General features: G+C 44.6%; 1 protein-coding gene across 1 annotated transcript in view; it reads right to left on the bottom strand.

The window, feature by feature from the left end:
• The window catches only part of LOC144768557 (uncharacterized), a 258,342-nt gene extending 252,016 nt beyond the window's left edge, over positions 1-6,326 (bottom strand). Inside the window, exons 1-2 of the mRNA XM_078652330.1 lie at positions 6,094-6,326; positions 3,330-3,442 (exon numbers count right to left, since the gene is read on the bottom strand). Coding sequence (XP_078508456.1) covers positions 3,330-3,442; positions 6,094-6,150 — 170 coding nt within the window. The 5' untranslated portion in view covers positions 6,151-6,326. The remainder of the gene's footprint in view (positions 1-3,329; positions 3,443-6,093) is intronic.
• Positions 6,327-18,393: the final 12,067 nt, after the last annotated feature.

The raw sequence follows: 18,393 nt of genomic DNA, 5'->3' as shown, positions 1-18,393 counted from the left end.
CATGGTAGATGCAGTTCGCCAAGTGTGTATACTTGCAAAGTCTCTCGAGTGTTTCACCAGGTGGGTGCAGATTAGTGCTGGCCATCTCTGGACACGTGTTTCTGGATTATTATCCGTCATCAGCAGAGATTAGGCATAAGATTATTTGGGGTTGCTGAGCAGGCTGCCATATTCTTAGGTCACAGTACCTCTCCAGGCGCGCAGGTGACTCTATACGAGCTCGTCAGCTCAAAGCGGCTTGAGGGAGCCTTTAAACAGGAAACTGATGTGGGAGCACACTGCTTCACCTCCCAGCAGGTTCTCCCCTAGGCATCATGGTAGATGCAGTTCGCCATGTGTGTATACTTGCAAAGTCTCTCGAGTGTTTCACCAGGTGGGTGCAGATTAGTGCTTGCCATCTCTGAACACGTGTTTCTGGATTATTATCCGTCATCAGCAGAGATTAGGCATAAGATTATTTGGGGTTGCTGAGCAGGCTGCCATATTCTTGGGTCACAGTACCTCTCCAGGCGCGCAGGTACCTCTCCACGAGCTCGTCAGCTCACAGCGGCTCGAGGGAGCCTTTAAACAGGAAACTGATGTGGGAGCACACTGCTTCACCTCCCAGCAGGTTCGCCCCTAGGCATCATGGTAGATGCAGTTCGCCAAGTGTGTATACTTGCAAAGTCTCTCGATTGTTTCACCAGGTGGGTGCAGATTAGTGCTGGCCATCTCTGGACACGTGTTTCTGGACTATTATCCGTCATCAGCAGAGATTAGGCATAAGATTATTTGGGGTTGCTGAGCAGGCTGCCATATTCTTGGGTCACAGTACCTCTCCAGGCGCGCAGGTGCCTCTCCATGAGCTCGTCAGCTCAAAGCGGCTCGAGGGAGCCTTTAAACAGGAAACTGATGTGGGATCACACTGCTTCACCTCCCAGCAGGTTGGCCCCTAGGCATCATGGTAGCTGCAGTTCGCCAAGTGTGTATACTTGCAAAGTCTCTCGATTGTTTCACCAGGTGGGTGCATATTAGTGCTGGTCATCTCTGGACACGTGTTTCTGGATTATTATCCGTCATCAGCAGAGATTAGGGATAAGATTATTGGGGGATAATATTATGACGGATAATAATCCAGAAACAAGTGTCCAGAGATGGCCAGCACTAATCTGCACCCACCTGGTGAAACACTTGAGAGACTTTGCAAGTATACACACTTGGCAAACTGCATCTACCATGATGCCCAGGGGCGAACCTGCTGGGAGGTGAAGCAGTGTGCTCCCACATCAGTTTCCTGTTTAAAGGCTCCCTCGAGCCGCTTTGAGCTGACAAGCTCGTGGAGAGGCACCTGCGCACCTGGAGAGGTACTGTGACCCAAGAATACGGCAGCCTGCTCAGCAACCCCAAATAATCTTATGCCTAATCTCTGCTGATGACGGATAATAATCCAGAAACACGTGTCCAGAGATGGCCAGCACTAATCTGCACACACCTGGTGAAACACTCGAGAGACTTTGCAAGTATACACACTTGGCGAACTGCATCTACCATGATGCCTAGGGGCAACCTGCTGGGAGGTGAAGCAGTGTGCTCCCACATCAGTTTCCTGTTTAAAGGCTCCCTCGAGCCGCTTTGAGCTGACGAGCTTGTGGAGAGGCACCTGCGAGCCTGGAGAGGTACTGTGACCCGAGAATACGACAGCCTGCTCAGCAACCCCAAATAATCTTATGCCTAATCTCTGCTGATGACGGATAATAATCCAGAAACACGTGTCCAGAGATGGGCAGCATTAATCTGCACCCACCTGGTGAAACACTCGAGAGACTTTGCAAGTATACACACTTGGCGAACTGCATCTACCATGATGCCTATGGGCGAACCTGCTGGGAGGTGAAGCAGTGTGCTCCCACATCAGTTTTCTGTTTAAAGGCTCCCTCGAGCCGCTTTGAGCTGACGAGCTCGTGGAGAGGCACCTGTGCGCCTGGAGAGGTACTGTGACCCAAGAATACGGCAGCCTGCTCAGCAACTGCAAATAATCTTATGCCTAATCTCTGCTGATGACGGATAATAATCCAGAAATACGTGTCCAGAGATGGCCAGCATTAATCTGCACCCACCTGTTGAAACACTCGAGAGACTTTGCAAGTATACACACATGGCGAACTGCATCTACCATGATGCCTAGGGGCGAACCTGCTGGGAGGTGAAGCAGTGTGCTCCCACATCAGTTTCCAGCTATTGGGATGTAGATTAAATTCGGCCCTTTTATGTATTATTTTTTAAAACACAATAGTTGTAAAGGAAATTAACAACAATATCTTTGCAAATAAAAATACTGCATTTTTACGCCTTTTGATTTGATAGTATGCTACTGTGTTATAATGTATCTCATTCCACCCCAGCAATGTTAACCTTCTCATTGAAGCACATCACCAAGGATGAACCAGACTCCTCAGAGACCCGACTTGATGTACATAGAAGATGGGCCAATGGGATGTGTGGCACCTTGAGTTATGCCACATTTGGGACATTGCAGTTATGCATTTATAGCATGCATGGACACACAACAGTGATGCACACTGGACTAGAGAGGGGGGGTAGTAGCTTAAAGGCTAACAGCTTGGGTAAAACACAAACATGGTAGGGATCGTACTGTGTCAAGAAGGCAAGAAAACAGTAGTGTGAATGGAGAATTGTATGGTGAGTGAAAAGATGTTTCCTGTGAAAAGATTGCCATAGTGGGAGAGAGGCTTGTCACTAGAGTGAAGGCAGGTAACTTGAATGAGAGGCAGGTCAACAACTTGACAAATGAGGTCATGTTCTAGTTGGGTACCTGACAGGTTGGTGGGATGCCAGGTATGAGAGGCTGGTATTTTAGGAAGAGAGGGTGATTATGTGGTTATGAGGCTAGTGAAGAGGGAGATGATGTGATAGGGCCAGTAGAAGTCTGGAGAGGTGCCAAGCAACGTGTAGGGAGTAAAAGAAATTACTAAAGTAGATACCAGTCTGGTAGTATGGACGAGAACCTGGAAAGATGATTAGTAGCCTGGCAGGTGAGGCAAGGGAGATTAATGTGGATGGATTAAAGCCTGCAATGGTGAGAAAGACTTTACTATAGAGGTTAGTGATTAGTAAAGCTGTCACAGGGCTATTATGGTTAGTCAGAGCTTGGGAGGATGCAGCGGTGCACAGAGAGTGGTGATAGGCCTGTGGGTAAAGGTCTGGCAAGAAAGGGTTCAAGGTGGCAGCCTCTGGAGGCTGGTCAGGTAGACAAGACATGTGTTGGGTGGTAAATTAGATAGGGTGGGGAGATGTCATTACTACTTACATAATACCCCCATGTTACCTACCTGTTTTCAGTGAGGTCTCCAGCTCTGGGCAAAGTTGATGAGCCAGCATCCTGATCTGGTGATGGTGGTGGTGTGTCACCAAAAACCAGGTTGGCCACAGCACCAAGATATTCCTAGTGAAAGGAAATGAGGTAAGAAGATGTGAGGAACCAATGAGCGAGTCATAGGGAAAGAATGTCTAAGACTCCCTTGCTGTGACAGCAGTGCAAACGACATTGAGTGGTGCATTATGTAAAGTGGGTAAAAGTGTACCTGAAAGTGATGTCCCATTATAGAGCTTGTGGGGATCCCTGGGCAGTATGCGGGTAATAAAGGGGTAAAGACTCTTATTGAAGTACCTGCACAGTGAGTGTACGTGGTTCTCTTTTCGGACCATCTAGCAAGGAATTAGAAACGTATAGAGAGTTACCAAAACCATGGAGATTCACAATGAGGTCTGTTGAGGGTAGGTCTTAAAAAGTGTGTCTCAAAGAAAGCACTCTACTGGAGGTAGTTTTTCAGATTGCATTGGCCATTGTGTTTTTGGGAGGGTTTCAAATTCGTGCATGTACCAGAATGTCCTTTGTAATGATCATTTTATGGGAATTTTCCCAGAATGCACTCCGTTGGGTTAGTTTTCCAAGAGTTCACATCGTCCGCTTCAGAGTACACTCTGGGCCCGATTCACAGAACTAACTTAAGACAAAATCCTAAACTTACTACTTTTGGTATTCACAGAAGTTAGGATTTTGTCTTAAGTTTGTCTTAAAACAGACTTAAGACAAAATCCTAACTTAAGTCAGTCTTAAGTCTGTCTTAAGACAAACTTAAGACAAAATTTCCCTTAAACAGTTTAGATTAAATGGTTTCTCGGTAATGGTACTCCATGAAATAGTTTTTTCTCTGAAATCACATACAACCGGTAAAGGCATGTATTGTGAAAAATGTGTGGTAAAGGCATGCATTGTAAAGTCGTACAACCGGTTAGCAGTGGTATAGTGCATAGAGTCCTAAGGCCAGCAAAAATGAGATCAGCAAAAATGGAGGAGGAAGGCAAGAAGTATGGAGGAAGACCACCCTAAGTCTCACAGGTCTAAGAGGATTCTAGAGGACCACTGTGGAATCTGGATCAATATTGTCTCCCAGAAGGTAAGTAGGGGCAGGGTATGTCTGAAGATGAAGGTATCTGCATGTCTGAGCGAGTGAGAGTATATGTGGCACATGTGAATGTGTGATTGAGTGATCCTCTGTGTGCGGGTGTGTGTTTTTGGTCATGGCAAGGAGGCAGACACTGTGTGGGAATTCTTAATTACATCCTTGCTTGCCCAGGCGTTATAGAGCCCCAATAGTGACAAATTGTGGTCATTATTAATGACCTTGCTAGCCCTTCTTGTGACACATTAGTGCATATTTTGAGCTTTTAAACAACATGGTGGCTACCCCAGGCATAATGGTGGCCCAGCAGTGACATGTTGCAAAAGATCTGTGGCAAAATTGTTACTCTTTCTCTCTGCCATAACAGCAACCCATCTTTGATTTCGTGACATTTTTGCGACTAGCTAGCCCTGGCAGAATAGTGTGAACTCCCTAAATATCATGGTCATATCTGGTACTTGATTATGCGAAATGAACATGAAAAGCATAATCTGTACACGTGTGAGTATATCATTTATGAGTGCGTAAAGGAAGTGACAAATAATTGTGGTTTGGAAATAAATATTTTTTAAATTCTTGTAGTGGGGCGGCCGAAAGAAACACCCATCGGGAGGTCGCACTTTCCCATTTTGCTCGCTCCTTTTCAAGTAAGGTATTTGCTCCCTTACACTTTAAATTCACCTACACACACTGCCGGAAACCATTTTACATCATTCCAATCCCTGCACTTTATAAGAGATTGTTTCTCTAAAATGCATACTATAGAGTGCACATTGTTATAAAGTGCTTTGCAGCAGTAGACCCTGAAGAGGCACTACATCTGAGGATAATTTGCCTGCTAGCAGGAATGCATCCCCACAGGCGCTATATTGTTGACCCTTAAGCAGGGAATAGTTTCCCAGAAAACATTCCGTTGGGGACCACTCTGCAGGAATACACTTAATGAGAGGCAGTTGTCCAGCAAGTAGGTGCTCTCCTACGCTGCTTCACGGCAGAGCACCAGCCCTCCGAATACACTTTGTTGGTGAACACACTTTTCGGTAGCTCATCTCGAGGATGTGTCAGGGGCGTAGCTTCCATTGGTGCACCAGGTGCAGTGCACAGGAGCCCAGAGACTTGAGGGCCTCACCCCTCCTGGCTGTTGCTGTATTTTACAATTCGAACAGCAGTCAGGGGACCCATTTCCTTCCTAGCATCATAACTTACTACGCCACTGGAATGGCTGCACTCTATTGGAGATCGTTTGGGTGCCTTTTCATTGCCCAAAACTAACTCTGCTGGGGGTTCATTTGTAAAACCCCATCCCGCGGAATAACCTTATTTCCGGACTATGTAACAAGAGAACAATTACACGATCCGCAAGGCTAGGTCTCGAGGGGAAAGGCCTGCCTCGCGTGCTCTAGACCTGGTTCTGGGGGGGGGGGGGGGGGGGGGCATAAATAGTTGTTTAGATACAATTACAGTACAACGCATGCCAAATTGTCCTTTTTATGGTCGAACTGTTTCCCTAGATTGGCTCTTTGGCGTTCTGGTTATTCTCTAACCTGGCCTGGTTGAGGTAGGTTGGGGGTACTAACCCTAGCTCCTTGTATATCCAAATGAGCCCTCCTGACTTCGATATTTGACTCACCAAGGCGCTCTGCAGTGCCTCGAAGACGCGGGGGAGACGGCGCTGTAGGAGGTCCATGACCCCGGTACTTAGGAAGACAGGCGTTGGTAGCTCCTACCGGCCTGGGTTCACGAGGTCAGTGGCTGTGAACCCACCCGGGGCTTTTCGGGGTCTTCTTGTCCCCTCTGCTTGGTCGTTCTCGGCGAGGCCGGTGGTTCCTTCTGCTTCTCACCGCTCGGCACTGGATGGGAAGTGGTGAGTTCGTCAGAAGTGACCACAGAGCGCGACCTGTGGGCGTAGGGGAACTTGAGTCACGCACAAAGATGTTAGATGTACCCAGTGTGCACTTACAACTATACTGCGCCACTGTGCAGGTGGACTTCAGGATTCCGCCCACACTCAATGTAATGTGCGAGAAACCTGTAACTTTGCTAACCTAATGCTACAGGCATCTGCCCCTGCCAAACCGTTCCGACTCTTCCATACTCTGTGCCAGATTTACTTCATATTCAGCCTGTGTGCTAATCCTCCAGCCCGATATCCTACACATGCTCTACAGTGCCCGGCCCCAGGCCACCTGTCCCTCCCATACCGTGTACCACGCCCCCACTCCTTCAGTCTTGTAAACAGCCATTAGTACAAACAGCCTCCGGCATGAGTCAGGTTCTTTTCACAGGAAGGAGGCGATGTGAAAGGGGAAACTGTGGTTTTATGTGTAATGAACAAGAGTGGGGCCTGCTCATAACTCAACCCAGGGGGGGTGCTAGATCTGTCCTCTAGTTCTACTTTTGATCCTCCAATCAGGGACCTGCAACCTTTTCTGAAAAGGAGTTACTTATTTTCAATGAAAATCATCCCTAGCTACTAATATTAATAGTATTGTCATAGTGACAACATATAATTACACTAGCGGCAATCATGCACACCTCCCTGTTCTCTTGCAGGCTGCATCACAGCCTGCATGGAGAATATGCCCACCCCTCCAGCCCCTGGCTGAGCGCAATGTTATGGCGCTCAGACTAATCACAATGCTGCTTTGCAGTGTTGTGATTGGCTTAGGGGTGCCTGGCTGTCTGCTCCCCCTGGAGTGGGGCACAGGTAAGCAGAAGAGAAGACGGAAGCAGTGGCAAGTTACGTTTTTTGCCTGCCCGCCCCCACACCTGCGAGCCATGCCAGTGCCCCTGTTAGGAAGGGTTGTCAGCAGCAAAGATTTGTCAATTTAGAGTGCTTCTACATGAGTAATACATGACATCCCGAGCCACAAAGGCCCCGGCACCAAAGTAATAATATTGGTAATAAATCTTCCAAATACCACATGATTTACCACTCCAAAATCGGTTTTAAATATATTTTAGAAATAGTAATTTTCTATAACGTATGAAGTTTAAAAATACAAACATTCTTGTCTCCAATTCACACTCTCAGTGTTGGTATACATATTAATTGAACAAAACGAGTGCTTCTGATATAGCAGGCTAAGGTGCACACAGGAGAGCTACTTGCAGGTAGATGGAGAGCTACTAGTAGCTCGTGAGCTACTTGTTAGAGAAGCATGAGGTAGGTATTTTTTTTTAACTGTTTCGTCTGTGCTGAGTAATTTCTCTGCACCTCCTCATTAGCACTGGTGACGATGTGCTAGACTGGTACTTGAGCATTGTAGGGGGTTACTCTATATTTGTCCTTTTCAGTTGGGGCAGTGTGTTTCCAGACTTTGACCTTAAGTTTGAGGGGTATTTCTTTATGTTGCCCCTTAAGTTCCTCAGATATTTTTTAGATTGGCTTTTTTGTGACTTGTTACACTGACAGTTTAGTGACATAGTATTTATTTAATCAGTCCCTTATATTCAAGGCCACTGAAATTGTGTGTTTCTGCAGTTGCCACATTTTCCGCATAGTTGTAGATTTGCCACACTTGCCACATGATTTATCATCTGCTGCACAATCTGCAGATTTGAACAAAACAAGTTGTTTCTAGTTCAAATGGAACAAAAGTTACTAAAATCACAGAGACACGTTTTGATGTGCAGTGGAAGGCCATATGCAAAGGCTGACTGACTACTTTTCAGTTGCTTATTCCTGTATTTGATTTGGATCTTAAACTGGTGCTGACCAAGTAAAGCCTATGGGCAGACAGTGTTAATGTGTAAAAATAGGAAAATTAAAAAGTAATATTATCAATTATCAGAATATGTGCTGCATTACGTTGCATAATTTGCGATTTCTTGCCGCACAATTTAGTCAACAATGTTGTATAATTTGGACCTACTGTGCCTCACAATTCCAGTGGCCCAGCTAATTTATATTTCTGAACTGATTGTCTTGCCTGCCACCACTGTGACATGTACATTTCTGCAGACCTTCAGTTTATTGGAAAATAGATTTTATCTCTAGGTGGACTTTAGAAGTTGTGTAGTGTTCCAGATTATGAGTGTATTGAATATTTTTTGTAAACTGAACCTTTTATTGCTAGGACGACTGGGGGCGCAGGAATAACTGGTCATCGATGGGAAGCGTGTTAGAGCAGCTCGTATTCCCCGAGTGTTGCTTTAAGCTGGCCTTTCAGGGCAATAGATACTTCTCTTAACTGACCTAGTTGTGCTGAGGCGATGTATTAATTATCTCTAGGCAGTCACTGGTGTCTCCTCTTCTGATATAATGCATTATCTATGTCAGTGTTCAGTGTCTGTTGATTTTAGGAGTTTTAGGATTTTTTGGATTTTCTATTTACTTTCTGAGAATAACCCACCGAATCTCTTGGCCTCACCCAGAAGACTCCAGGTTCCTGCAATTCCTAACCTCAAATATCTGTGAGGTTCTAGAGTAGAAGTCATGGGAAAGAGACAGAGTCGGACTGGAAATAAAATCATCCCGACCATAAAGGTTCAAACCAGCCCCAAACTGTAGGATTACACAATTAAAACGGGTCCATGTGCCATGGCAGTCCACAACCTGGTGGTCACTGGGGATTTTAATATTCACCTTGAGGATGTCGCTTTTCGCATGGCCTCTACACTTGTAGAGGACCATGACATCCTCTAATTATCTCAACGGGTTATGTGCCCAAAGCACATTTTAGGATATTTGCTCGACCCAGTCTTTTCCAATTCACCAGCTTTAATTGTTGGCACACCAATCCCCATTTTGCGGTCAGACCACTACATTGGCCCTTTCTAGCTTGGGCTTTATAGTCAGCCCATGGCTCGCAAGTTATGCATAAATTATAAGATCAGGAAATGGGTAAAGGTCACCCCAGAGTCTCTTGATGAGGCAATGCAGACCAAAGAACTTGTGTTTGGCAAGGCTAGTCATCAGCTAACCAGTTTTGGGATATGTGGATCACTGGGTCCCTAGTATCTTTCTAGCTTCACCTGTCCCTTTCCGGAGGAACTGCAGGTTTTGGTCACTAGAGTAAAATCTGGATCTCCAGAGGAACCTGCTCCCCCAGAATCTATCTTGAGGCAGGTCATGGAATCCATTATGTGTGGTCTGGGAAATCTTATGAGTACCTCATTCTCCTTTGTCCTGCTACATAAAAAGTGGATGATTTAACCCAGATCTTTTGACTGGGGGATAATGTTTGCATTGTCAGCATTCCGTCCATCATTTGTTTGCTGTAACATAAAAAGTGGAAACATGATATCGATAGCCACTTCTCAAAAAACCTACCCTGCCTCAACGGAAAATTTTAGACCTATCTCACTGCTTCCTTCCTTTGCCAAAGTAGCAGAGAAACATGTCAATGCCCAATTGATATGCTTTATAGAATCTAATAACTTCCTTCACGAGTCCCAATCCAGTTTCCTGGCCCATACAGCACCAAGTCAGCATTATTGCTGGCCTCAGAGTCTCTTAGATCTGCTGCGGACCAGGGCTACACTGATCATGTTGGACTTAAGAGCAGCATTTGATACCATCTCCCACGGCCTACTCCTGCAGCGGCTCTGTAATGGGGGTGTGCGCTTCTCTTCATTGAACACACTTTCCAAGTAGTTCAGACACATTTTGCTTTGGAAATGTTGCTACTGTCCCAGGGGGTGCACCAGAGCTCAAAACTAAGCCCCAAGCTATTTAACTTCTATATGCGCCTCCTGGCAAATGTCATTGACAAACACAATGTCACCATGGTGTCTTATGTCTATGACTCTGTTGATCATCACTCTTGATCAGGACGAAGAAACAGCGGCAACGCATTTTAGGTCCTGCCTGGTAGAATTGGCTCAGTGGATGAACTCTAGCTGCCTAAAGCTTGATGCCAACAAAACAGAGGTTCCCATAGTTGGCAAGCAACCCTCTGTGTGGTCCTCAGCGTGGTGGTAGAGGGCATTAGACCCCACTCCTAGCTCAAAGCCTAAGGTAAAAAATGCAGGAATATAGTTTGATGCAAACCTCTTTCGATGGCCAAATAGCCTGCCTGGCCGGAAGATGTTTCACCATTCTTAAGATGTCAGTCAAGATCTGTGATCTTTTTCCCTTGGCAGCTACAAAATCTGTAGTGCAGGCCCTTGTGATCTCAAAACAAGATTACTGTAACAGCCTCTACATCAGAGCCACCCAGGACAGGATCTAGAAGCTTCAAAAAATGCAAAATAGAACTGCCTGACTTCTTTTGAAGCTCCTGAGACAGGCACATGTGTCTCCGGCCTTAGCTGAACTACTCTGGCTCCCACTGGCTCACAGAACACTGAACACATGCCGGTTCTCTCACTCTTCAGGCTTATCAGGGCTTTGTGATCGGTCGGCCACTGTGATATTTCACCGGTGGCACCGACAATATATTTGGTTGTCTGCACTCAGGCATGTTTCTACTGCCTACGGTATTTAAATATAACAGGTTTGGGATATACATTCCCACCAGGTGATTACAGGACACAGTGCTCGTCAAACTTTATTCTGTGAGGGATGTCTACGTTACATTGTGATTTCCTGCAGGTACGGTCATCTTTTGTTGGAGCTACAAGTCAGAGATTGACTCAACGTCCGATCTTCACGCTACATTGTGTTTATCTGCAGGTACAGGTTTTCTTTGTTGGAACAACGGGCCACAGACCTATTTGTGAATGGTTGGAGAGTATTCCAAACACAATTTGTGTGATCCGGCATATATTGGGAAGGAATGTATGACTGCTTTCTCAATATTTGATGACTTATACAGACATTCAGAATCTTCGCTTACGCATTTACTACCAGTATGCTGTGCTTTGGGGTGCCAGGTTTCTTTGCCTATACCTCCTAGCCTTGAAAAAGTCAGTTGGGCGAAACACGTGTTGGCTGCAGGTGTGTTTTTTTATATGAATCGCGAAAAAAAGAATAAGAGAATAAAGAAAAAGAAAATGTCTGCACGGTCTCCCTGTGATTACTGCATTGGTTACAGCCTATTGTTACAATATGGGTTACATTTTGTGTGCCTCAGTAAATGTGCATGGAAAAACGTATCATATTTAGGGCTATGTCCTCTGTCAAAAAATTCTAAACTCTTAATTCTTAGAGGGCCACACTATCTTTCCAGCTTGGTGAAACCCTACTCACCTGGCCACAGCCTCAGATCCTCTAGAACAGCACTTTCAGTGGTTCCTTGTGCTAAGAAAGCCCCTATAAGAGGTTGTTTCTTTGGGTTCCGAGCCTCTGAGCTCTGGAACACCCTTCCCCCTACCTGGGACTAGAACTTGCTGAGACAACCTTCAGAAAAAAAAGAAAAACATGGCTGTATAGACGGAGTTAAATCCCTATATTTCTCACTGTGGTTTGGCATCGGTTTTATGCCTTGGATGCCTTATTCCTTTTAGGGTCTCTGCTAGCTTCTTGCATTGTTGTTTCCTATTCCTATAGGGTAGCAATCCTAGTGCAGGGACGGTCTAGCTAGAGTAATCTGAGCCCCTTAAAAAACTGCTAACATAACATAACATCCTGCTCTGAAAGCAGCCCCCTACTAGTAGCCCACTGGAAACATGTCAGAGTGGCAGAGTGGCCAAGCCAGCCCTGGAAAGAGAAAGTAACGCCTAGCGGGGCACCAGTAATTAATATGTCTCCTGTATTAAGTGCTCCGAGGAGGAATATCGAGATAGGGACTAGGATACTTAGCTGGAACATCGCTCGGCTAAGTAACAAGGCTAATGATACCAAATGGAGGGATTGTCTCATTGAGTGCGACATTATTGGGCTGCAGGAAACTTGGGACATTAAAAACACATTTCTCCTGGATGGTTATGCAGCATTCTGGTCACCTGCTATTGCTTCCTCAATGGGGAGGGCAAAGGGAGGGTTACTGACCTTGATCTCTCTAAGAATTGAGGGTACTTATACCAAAGTGGAGACTAGTACCCCTTATTGTTTAGCTGTGCAAATTCAATCCAAGGATGCTGGTATTTGGCTTATTGTCAATTTTTATAATTCTTTTGATAAAGATTTTCTTAATGAATATTTAGTCAGGCTATATGATTTTTTGGAATCTTATAGTAAAAAAATCATAGATTGCTATTCGGTTATTGTGCTGGGCGATTTTAACCTTCACTGTTGTAAGGGAAACTGTTATGTTTTGGACAGTCTAGGACCGATTGATCTAGAGAATACACATTTTGAGCACTCGCCACAGGGATCCTATCTGGAGGAACTGCTGGCAGAAAATGATCTGACTTACCCAAATCATAATGAGGGGGAAGTACCCACATTTAAAGGCAAGGGTCTTGGATCAACCATTGACTACATTTTTGTTAGCTCGACAGTGGCCAATAGAGTAAGTGGATATAGTGTTTCGTGGTCTACCTTTAGTGATTACAACCCTGTCACACTGACTTTGATAGATGACTTAAAGAAAAAGGAAAAAAGTAATAAAACAGTGGGTAATTTGGATATAAGGCCCACAGAGCATTGAAATCTACCCCTCCGGATAAACCAGCTATAGCCGGCTAAGGCACACATATAAGATGGCCCTAAGGAACAGGAAGAGGGAAATCAGGGAGGAGTAATGGAATGAGCTCTTCTCCATCGATTTTGTCAGAAATAGTGCCAAATTTTGGGCGGTGGTCAATAGGCCCTTTTTCCACGAAACACACAACAGCGAACTTGACTGTGGTATTCAGGAACAGGGTTGGCATAGTAATTTTAAACAAGTTTATGGGGGGGGAAGACATGCGTGCCAACCTGGAACTTAATATCGAACAATACAACGTATCCCTTACTGATTCAGAGGTATCGGAGGCAATAATCCAAATGACGAGCAATAAGGCCCCTAGACTGGACGGAGTGCCAGCAGACCTTTTTAAATCTGACATTAAGACATGGTCAAAGATATTGTATAATGTCTTTGTCAATGCCTGTCAATTGGGTCTGCCTAATACATGGGCAAAATCCGTCATAGTCCCAGTTTTTAAAAAAGGCAACAGAGAGGATCCTAGCTGCAACCGCCCGATATCTCTTATTGATTCTTCAGTTAAGGTCTTAGGAAGGGTAGTTTTAAGTCAACTAACCGGCTGGCTGGAGGAGACGGGAACACTCTCTGTTATGCAGTATGGCTTCAGAAAGGGGATGGGCACAATAGACCAATGCCTTAATCTGCCATTATTGATTGGGAAATATACAGTTGCAAAGAAGGGTGCACTTTTTCTGGCTTTTATGGACCTGTCCTCGGCCTTTGACCGAGTGAACAGGTCAAAACTGTGGACTATACTTCTGACCTTAGGAGTTGATAAAAACATTGTCCACTTCCTAGCGGATTTGCATAGGGATCCAACTGCTAATGTGAGGTATGATAAACTGGGCAATTGTACAGAAGGAATACCTATTGTTAATGGTTATAGGCAGGGGTGTATTTTGGTGCACCTGCTCTTCACACTTTACATTAACAATTTGGATTCCACTTTATGTGCCTCATGTAAAGATATTCCCTGTGCTGGGAAACGTATGATCCCGGCACTCCTCTATGCGGATGATGCCGCTCTCTTAGCTAGAACTGCGGTAGCACTCCAATTACTTTTAAACTCCTTTGCGGCGTTCATGAGATCATTAGACCTGAGTGTTCATTTCTCCAAATCTCATGTAATGGCCATTGGCCAGAGAACCGCAAGGGTCAAAACTCTTCATTGTGAGGGGAATATTTTAACCCGGGTCTCGACATTTCCATATCTAGAAGTTCTATTTGATGACCAGGGATCCTGGGGATCTAAAATTCTAGCTAAAAAACTGTTTTGATCAGAGCTACATCGGCTGTTTTAGGTTTTGCTCGCACATTGGGAGCTAGGCCTATGAAGGCCCTTCTTCAAATATACAGAGCCAAATGTGTTTCCCTTGCAATGTATGGGGCAGATCTATGGGGCATCAAGAATGTGAAGATCGTACAAATGGTCGAAGACAGGTTCCTCAGGAATATTTTATCTATCCCGCAATCAACAGCCAATTACATTGTCCATCAGGAATGTGGAATTGGCTTTGTTGAAGACTCAATTGCTGTGGCACCTTTGTTAAAATGGATTGTGACTTGGCTGAACCCTGAACTAGTGCTAAACCATGAAATTCTGAAAGATTGTATGGCACTTGATCATGCGCACTGTATCCCTTGGCTTAAATATGTCCAAAGTCTATCGGAAAAGTTGGGCAGGCCTGAAAAATGGACGAAAGAAACTTATCTGTAAATACCCTTTATGGGTAGAGAAGAAAGGGAGTTGGAAAAGGCGACAGTAAGGGCTCACCTATTACAAAAAACTACCCTGTCCATGGAACCATATCTGGACATTGTCACTAATCCAAATCACCGTTTTTTATTGATTAGATTTAGATTAGATCAATTTCATTTTCTCCTTGGTGATTCCCCAGGTTGGAACAGGGTTGAAGACCTTGGAGTTTGTACCTGTGACAATTTCTCTGGCCAGGACATTACGCACTTTATGTTTTTCTGTGAACATCTTACTGGTATACGGAAGCCCTTTATTCTCCTGATTTTCGGTAATAAGGGTATTGTGCAAGTCATGCCAGCACTACTATATTTGCAAATGCTTACAAATGTATGGGAAATTTTTAACATTGCTAACTTCCTCTCTGCAGCTGTTAGCATCATAAGGAGAACAAGTTAAGCTCAAATTATATATGTATTAGCTCATTGTCGTGTCCTGATGTAATCTACCCAAACTGCATTTTCCGGCTGTTTTTTATGTATGTAAATATCTGCATAATTTTTAACTAATCTTTTATTTGTAAAATTGTAGTTTTATATCTCTTTCCGACATTACATGTCTTTTTAGTATGCTTTTATGGTTTTGTGGTATATAAATAAATAATACCGGATCTATTTTTGAATGAATGAATGAATAACAGATAGCTCAATAAAATAAGAGTCAAGATTCGAGGTAGTAGGAGTTTCTGCAGGTTTATTACAGCATAAGGACAGGATCGGGACAACCTGCATAGGATGACCCAGCAGCTGCTGGGGCCGGGTCTGGGATGAGCGCGCTAACTTTTAATAACAATACATCAACTTATATACATAGCGCAAACACATAGCATTACATTGCAGTAGGCGTAACAGTGGGTGGAGCAGAAGGCGTGACGCGTAGCAGTCGCGAGAGATAACAGTAAAAGTAGGTGTAACTGGGAGTATACATGGACATGTGATGCAAACGTAACAGAATATGTCATGAATGGGCGGAATCATTGGAGGGGGCTACCTAAGGAGCCGGGACCTCTAACCTAATGGTGCGCGTAAACTGGCAATGACGTGTTACTAGGAGAAGCTGGGGGCTACGAACTCTGTGCTAGGAGCAGAGACTTGAGTCTGGAGGGTCGGAGCGACATGTGCCTGAACCCTATCTGGTATCTGATGTTTAGGGAACATGTTGATATAAACTAGAAGTCATGAGGGGAAAAGCTAACTTGATTCTAAGACTGGACCATGCATTATTCTACATGTAGTGCGTGATGAAGAATATTAAATGACCATTAATACAGTATTTCTCTAACGTGGAGCCGAATAGGCTAGACAATGACGGAAACTATTGATGCAGTTCAGTAGCTTAGGAATGCAGAGAAGAAGGACTGAACTGATAGCTGGAATCATAACATACTCTTGGCAGACTCAGAGGCAGAGCCAAGCTGCACCGGGCACTGCGAGGCAGGAAGTAAGTGAAGGGTCGAGGATACAGGTGGGGGCTGTATCGCTCCTCAGCGAGGCTTTCAGGAGACAGGAGCTGAATCTGTTGTCCGGGCCCTTTTGAGGCCTGGAAACGGGGACTTTATAATGAAATAACGTGCACACTGAGAAACGTGGCAATATAACTTTACATAGGCCTGATATTCGTAGTATTCACGAGGACTGGAAACTGACATACCAGAGGTGGACACAACTGTAATTGCGTCATTAATCAGACATGGGGAATAACATATGCATATTGGTCATGCACACATAACATATGATGGATGAGGCGTAGGGACACAGAACATGGCAAAATTTACTTTTCCACATTCCCTCCTTGTCACTACGTTTCCATCAGGAAACATCAATATTCATGATACCATCTATCATTTCATACAGTACCATTTGCTCGTCTCGAATTGTCTTGGAACGGGATTTAGAACGGGGCTTGGGACTAGGAATACAAGAGGTAGCACACATGCTGCAAATCGCAGGGCCACATTGTATACAGAGGCAGCAGCTGAATATGATCGCTACTGCAATACCTAGAAAGGACAGGACTTTCCATCCCCATGCGGAAATTATATTCCAGAACCAACCGGACCATGTCCAGGTGCCTGGATCTTGGTGTAACAGATGGGCAATTTTATGGAGTCTGGTTATAGCTGAATAAACAGACGGCGCGTTATTTGGAATGAAAATGCAGCAACTAGATCCGATGACTCTACAGGCCCCGCCCCTATCGGCCAGTATGACGTCAAGGACGAGACGATTTTGCAAAACGACAAATCTCATAGCAGATTGTTCTTCGGTTAGGTTACCTAGAGCAGAGGCAGTCTCATTTACTACAGCTTCAAGGGTTCTTGTTAACCTACGGATCAGTTTACTATTCTGGACAGGTCCTACAAAGAAGAAGAAGCCTTTATTGAAATCTGTATACTGTTCTAGAGTAGTTTCAGTATAATCGACAATTGGGGACTCCCTTCTATGTCTAATGTGTACTAGATGTGTGTTTCTGTGATAATCAGATGGGGCTAGGAAAACAGGTGGCAGTAGGAAGGCAATGTAACAGGTTCCCTCCCAATCGAGGGGCAGACGGACATATGCGGTCTGACCACAAATAAAATAAGAATGACGTGAAGCTTTGAAAACAGATTTCCCACTGTCACTATACTGGATAACAGTAGTACATTCACTATGTCCTACATGTACAGAACCATGACTACGGACACATAATTCGCCTTTGACAGGTAGTACTGAAATAGCAGGTAAGCCTGGAGTAGTATCAGACTGAACATTCAGGACCATAAAATTCGACGAATAATTACCTAAATTATATACTTCATTTTCTAGATCTAAACCTGTTCTGTGGGGGAAACCTTGCTTGTCTGAAAAACATGTACTGTTAAGAAAAGACATATCTGTTGAGGATGGCGTTAACGTGGACCATGCTCCACACGAACCATTATGTGAGAATGGATAAGGAAAGAGTGGCAGAACTCCCTTCGGTGTCTGGAAAGGGGGGAGTCGACCACACACCCAACAATTAGTGGCATTGCTGGTCTGGTGTGAGTAATGTAACATACGGATAAATGTGTTGTTGCGCATAGCGAGGCGGTATGAATATTCGTGAGGAGGCAGATCACTAAACGTGTGCTCTACTGTAGTATTAGCAGACATATTTACATGAGGAACTGGAAAATACAGATAGAACGCATAGCTGGTGCAGGAAATCAAGATGCTAATGAATAATACGAAACTCAGAAAAACGATACATTGAATTGAACTTCGACTGACTCTCTCACTATGGGGGTCTATTTTATACATGTCAGAAACAGTCTAACCGTTTCACCTAGGGGAGGACTTATACAATCAAACTGACTGACTTATTAGACCTGAGCTTTTGCTTATACTCCTGCTGCGGAGTTTTCTCTAACCAGGGAGGGGTTGTAGTAATGTCTTTTGCAGGACAGTCCTTTAACACAATGTTCTGGCAATCTTTCGAATCCTGGGAAATGTTTTTAGAAACGGATTTCAATCCTTTAAAAAGTTTAATATGAGAAAGGTGGATCCATCCTTTTCTGCCTTCCAACTTGACGGCTGTACGGGTGGTGAGGAGGACCTGACGGGGCTCCTTCCAACGAGGCTCCAGCGGACTTGATCGGTCAAAATTCCGGACCATCACTAGGGAACCTGGAACGATT

The sequence above is a fragment of the Lissotriton helveticus genome, chromosome 7 (assembly GCF_964261635.1).
Source record: "Lissotriton helveticus chromosome 7, aLisHel1.1, whole genome shotgun sequence".
Lineage (NCBI taxonomy): Eukaryota > Metazoa > Chordata > Amphibia > Caudata > Salamandridae > Lissotriton > Lissotriton helveticus.
This window is presented reverse-complemented; position numbering and strand designations above follow the sequence as displayed.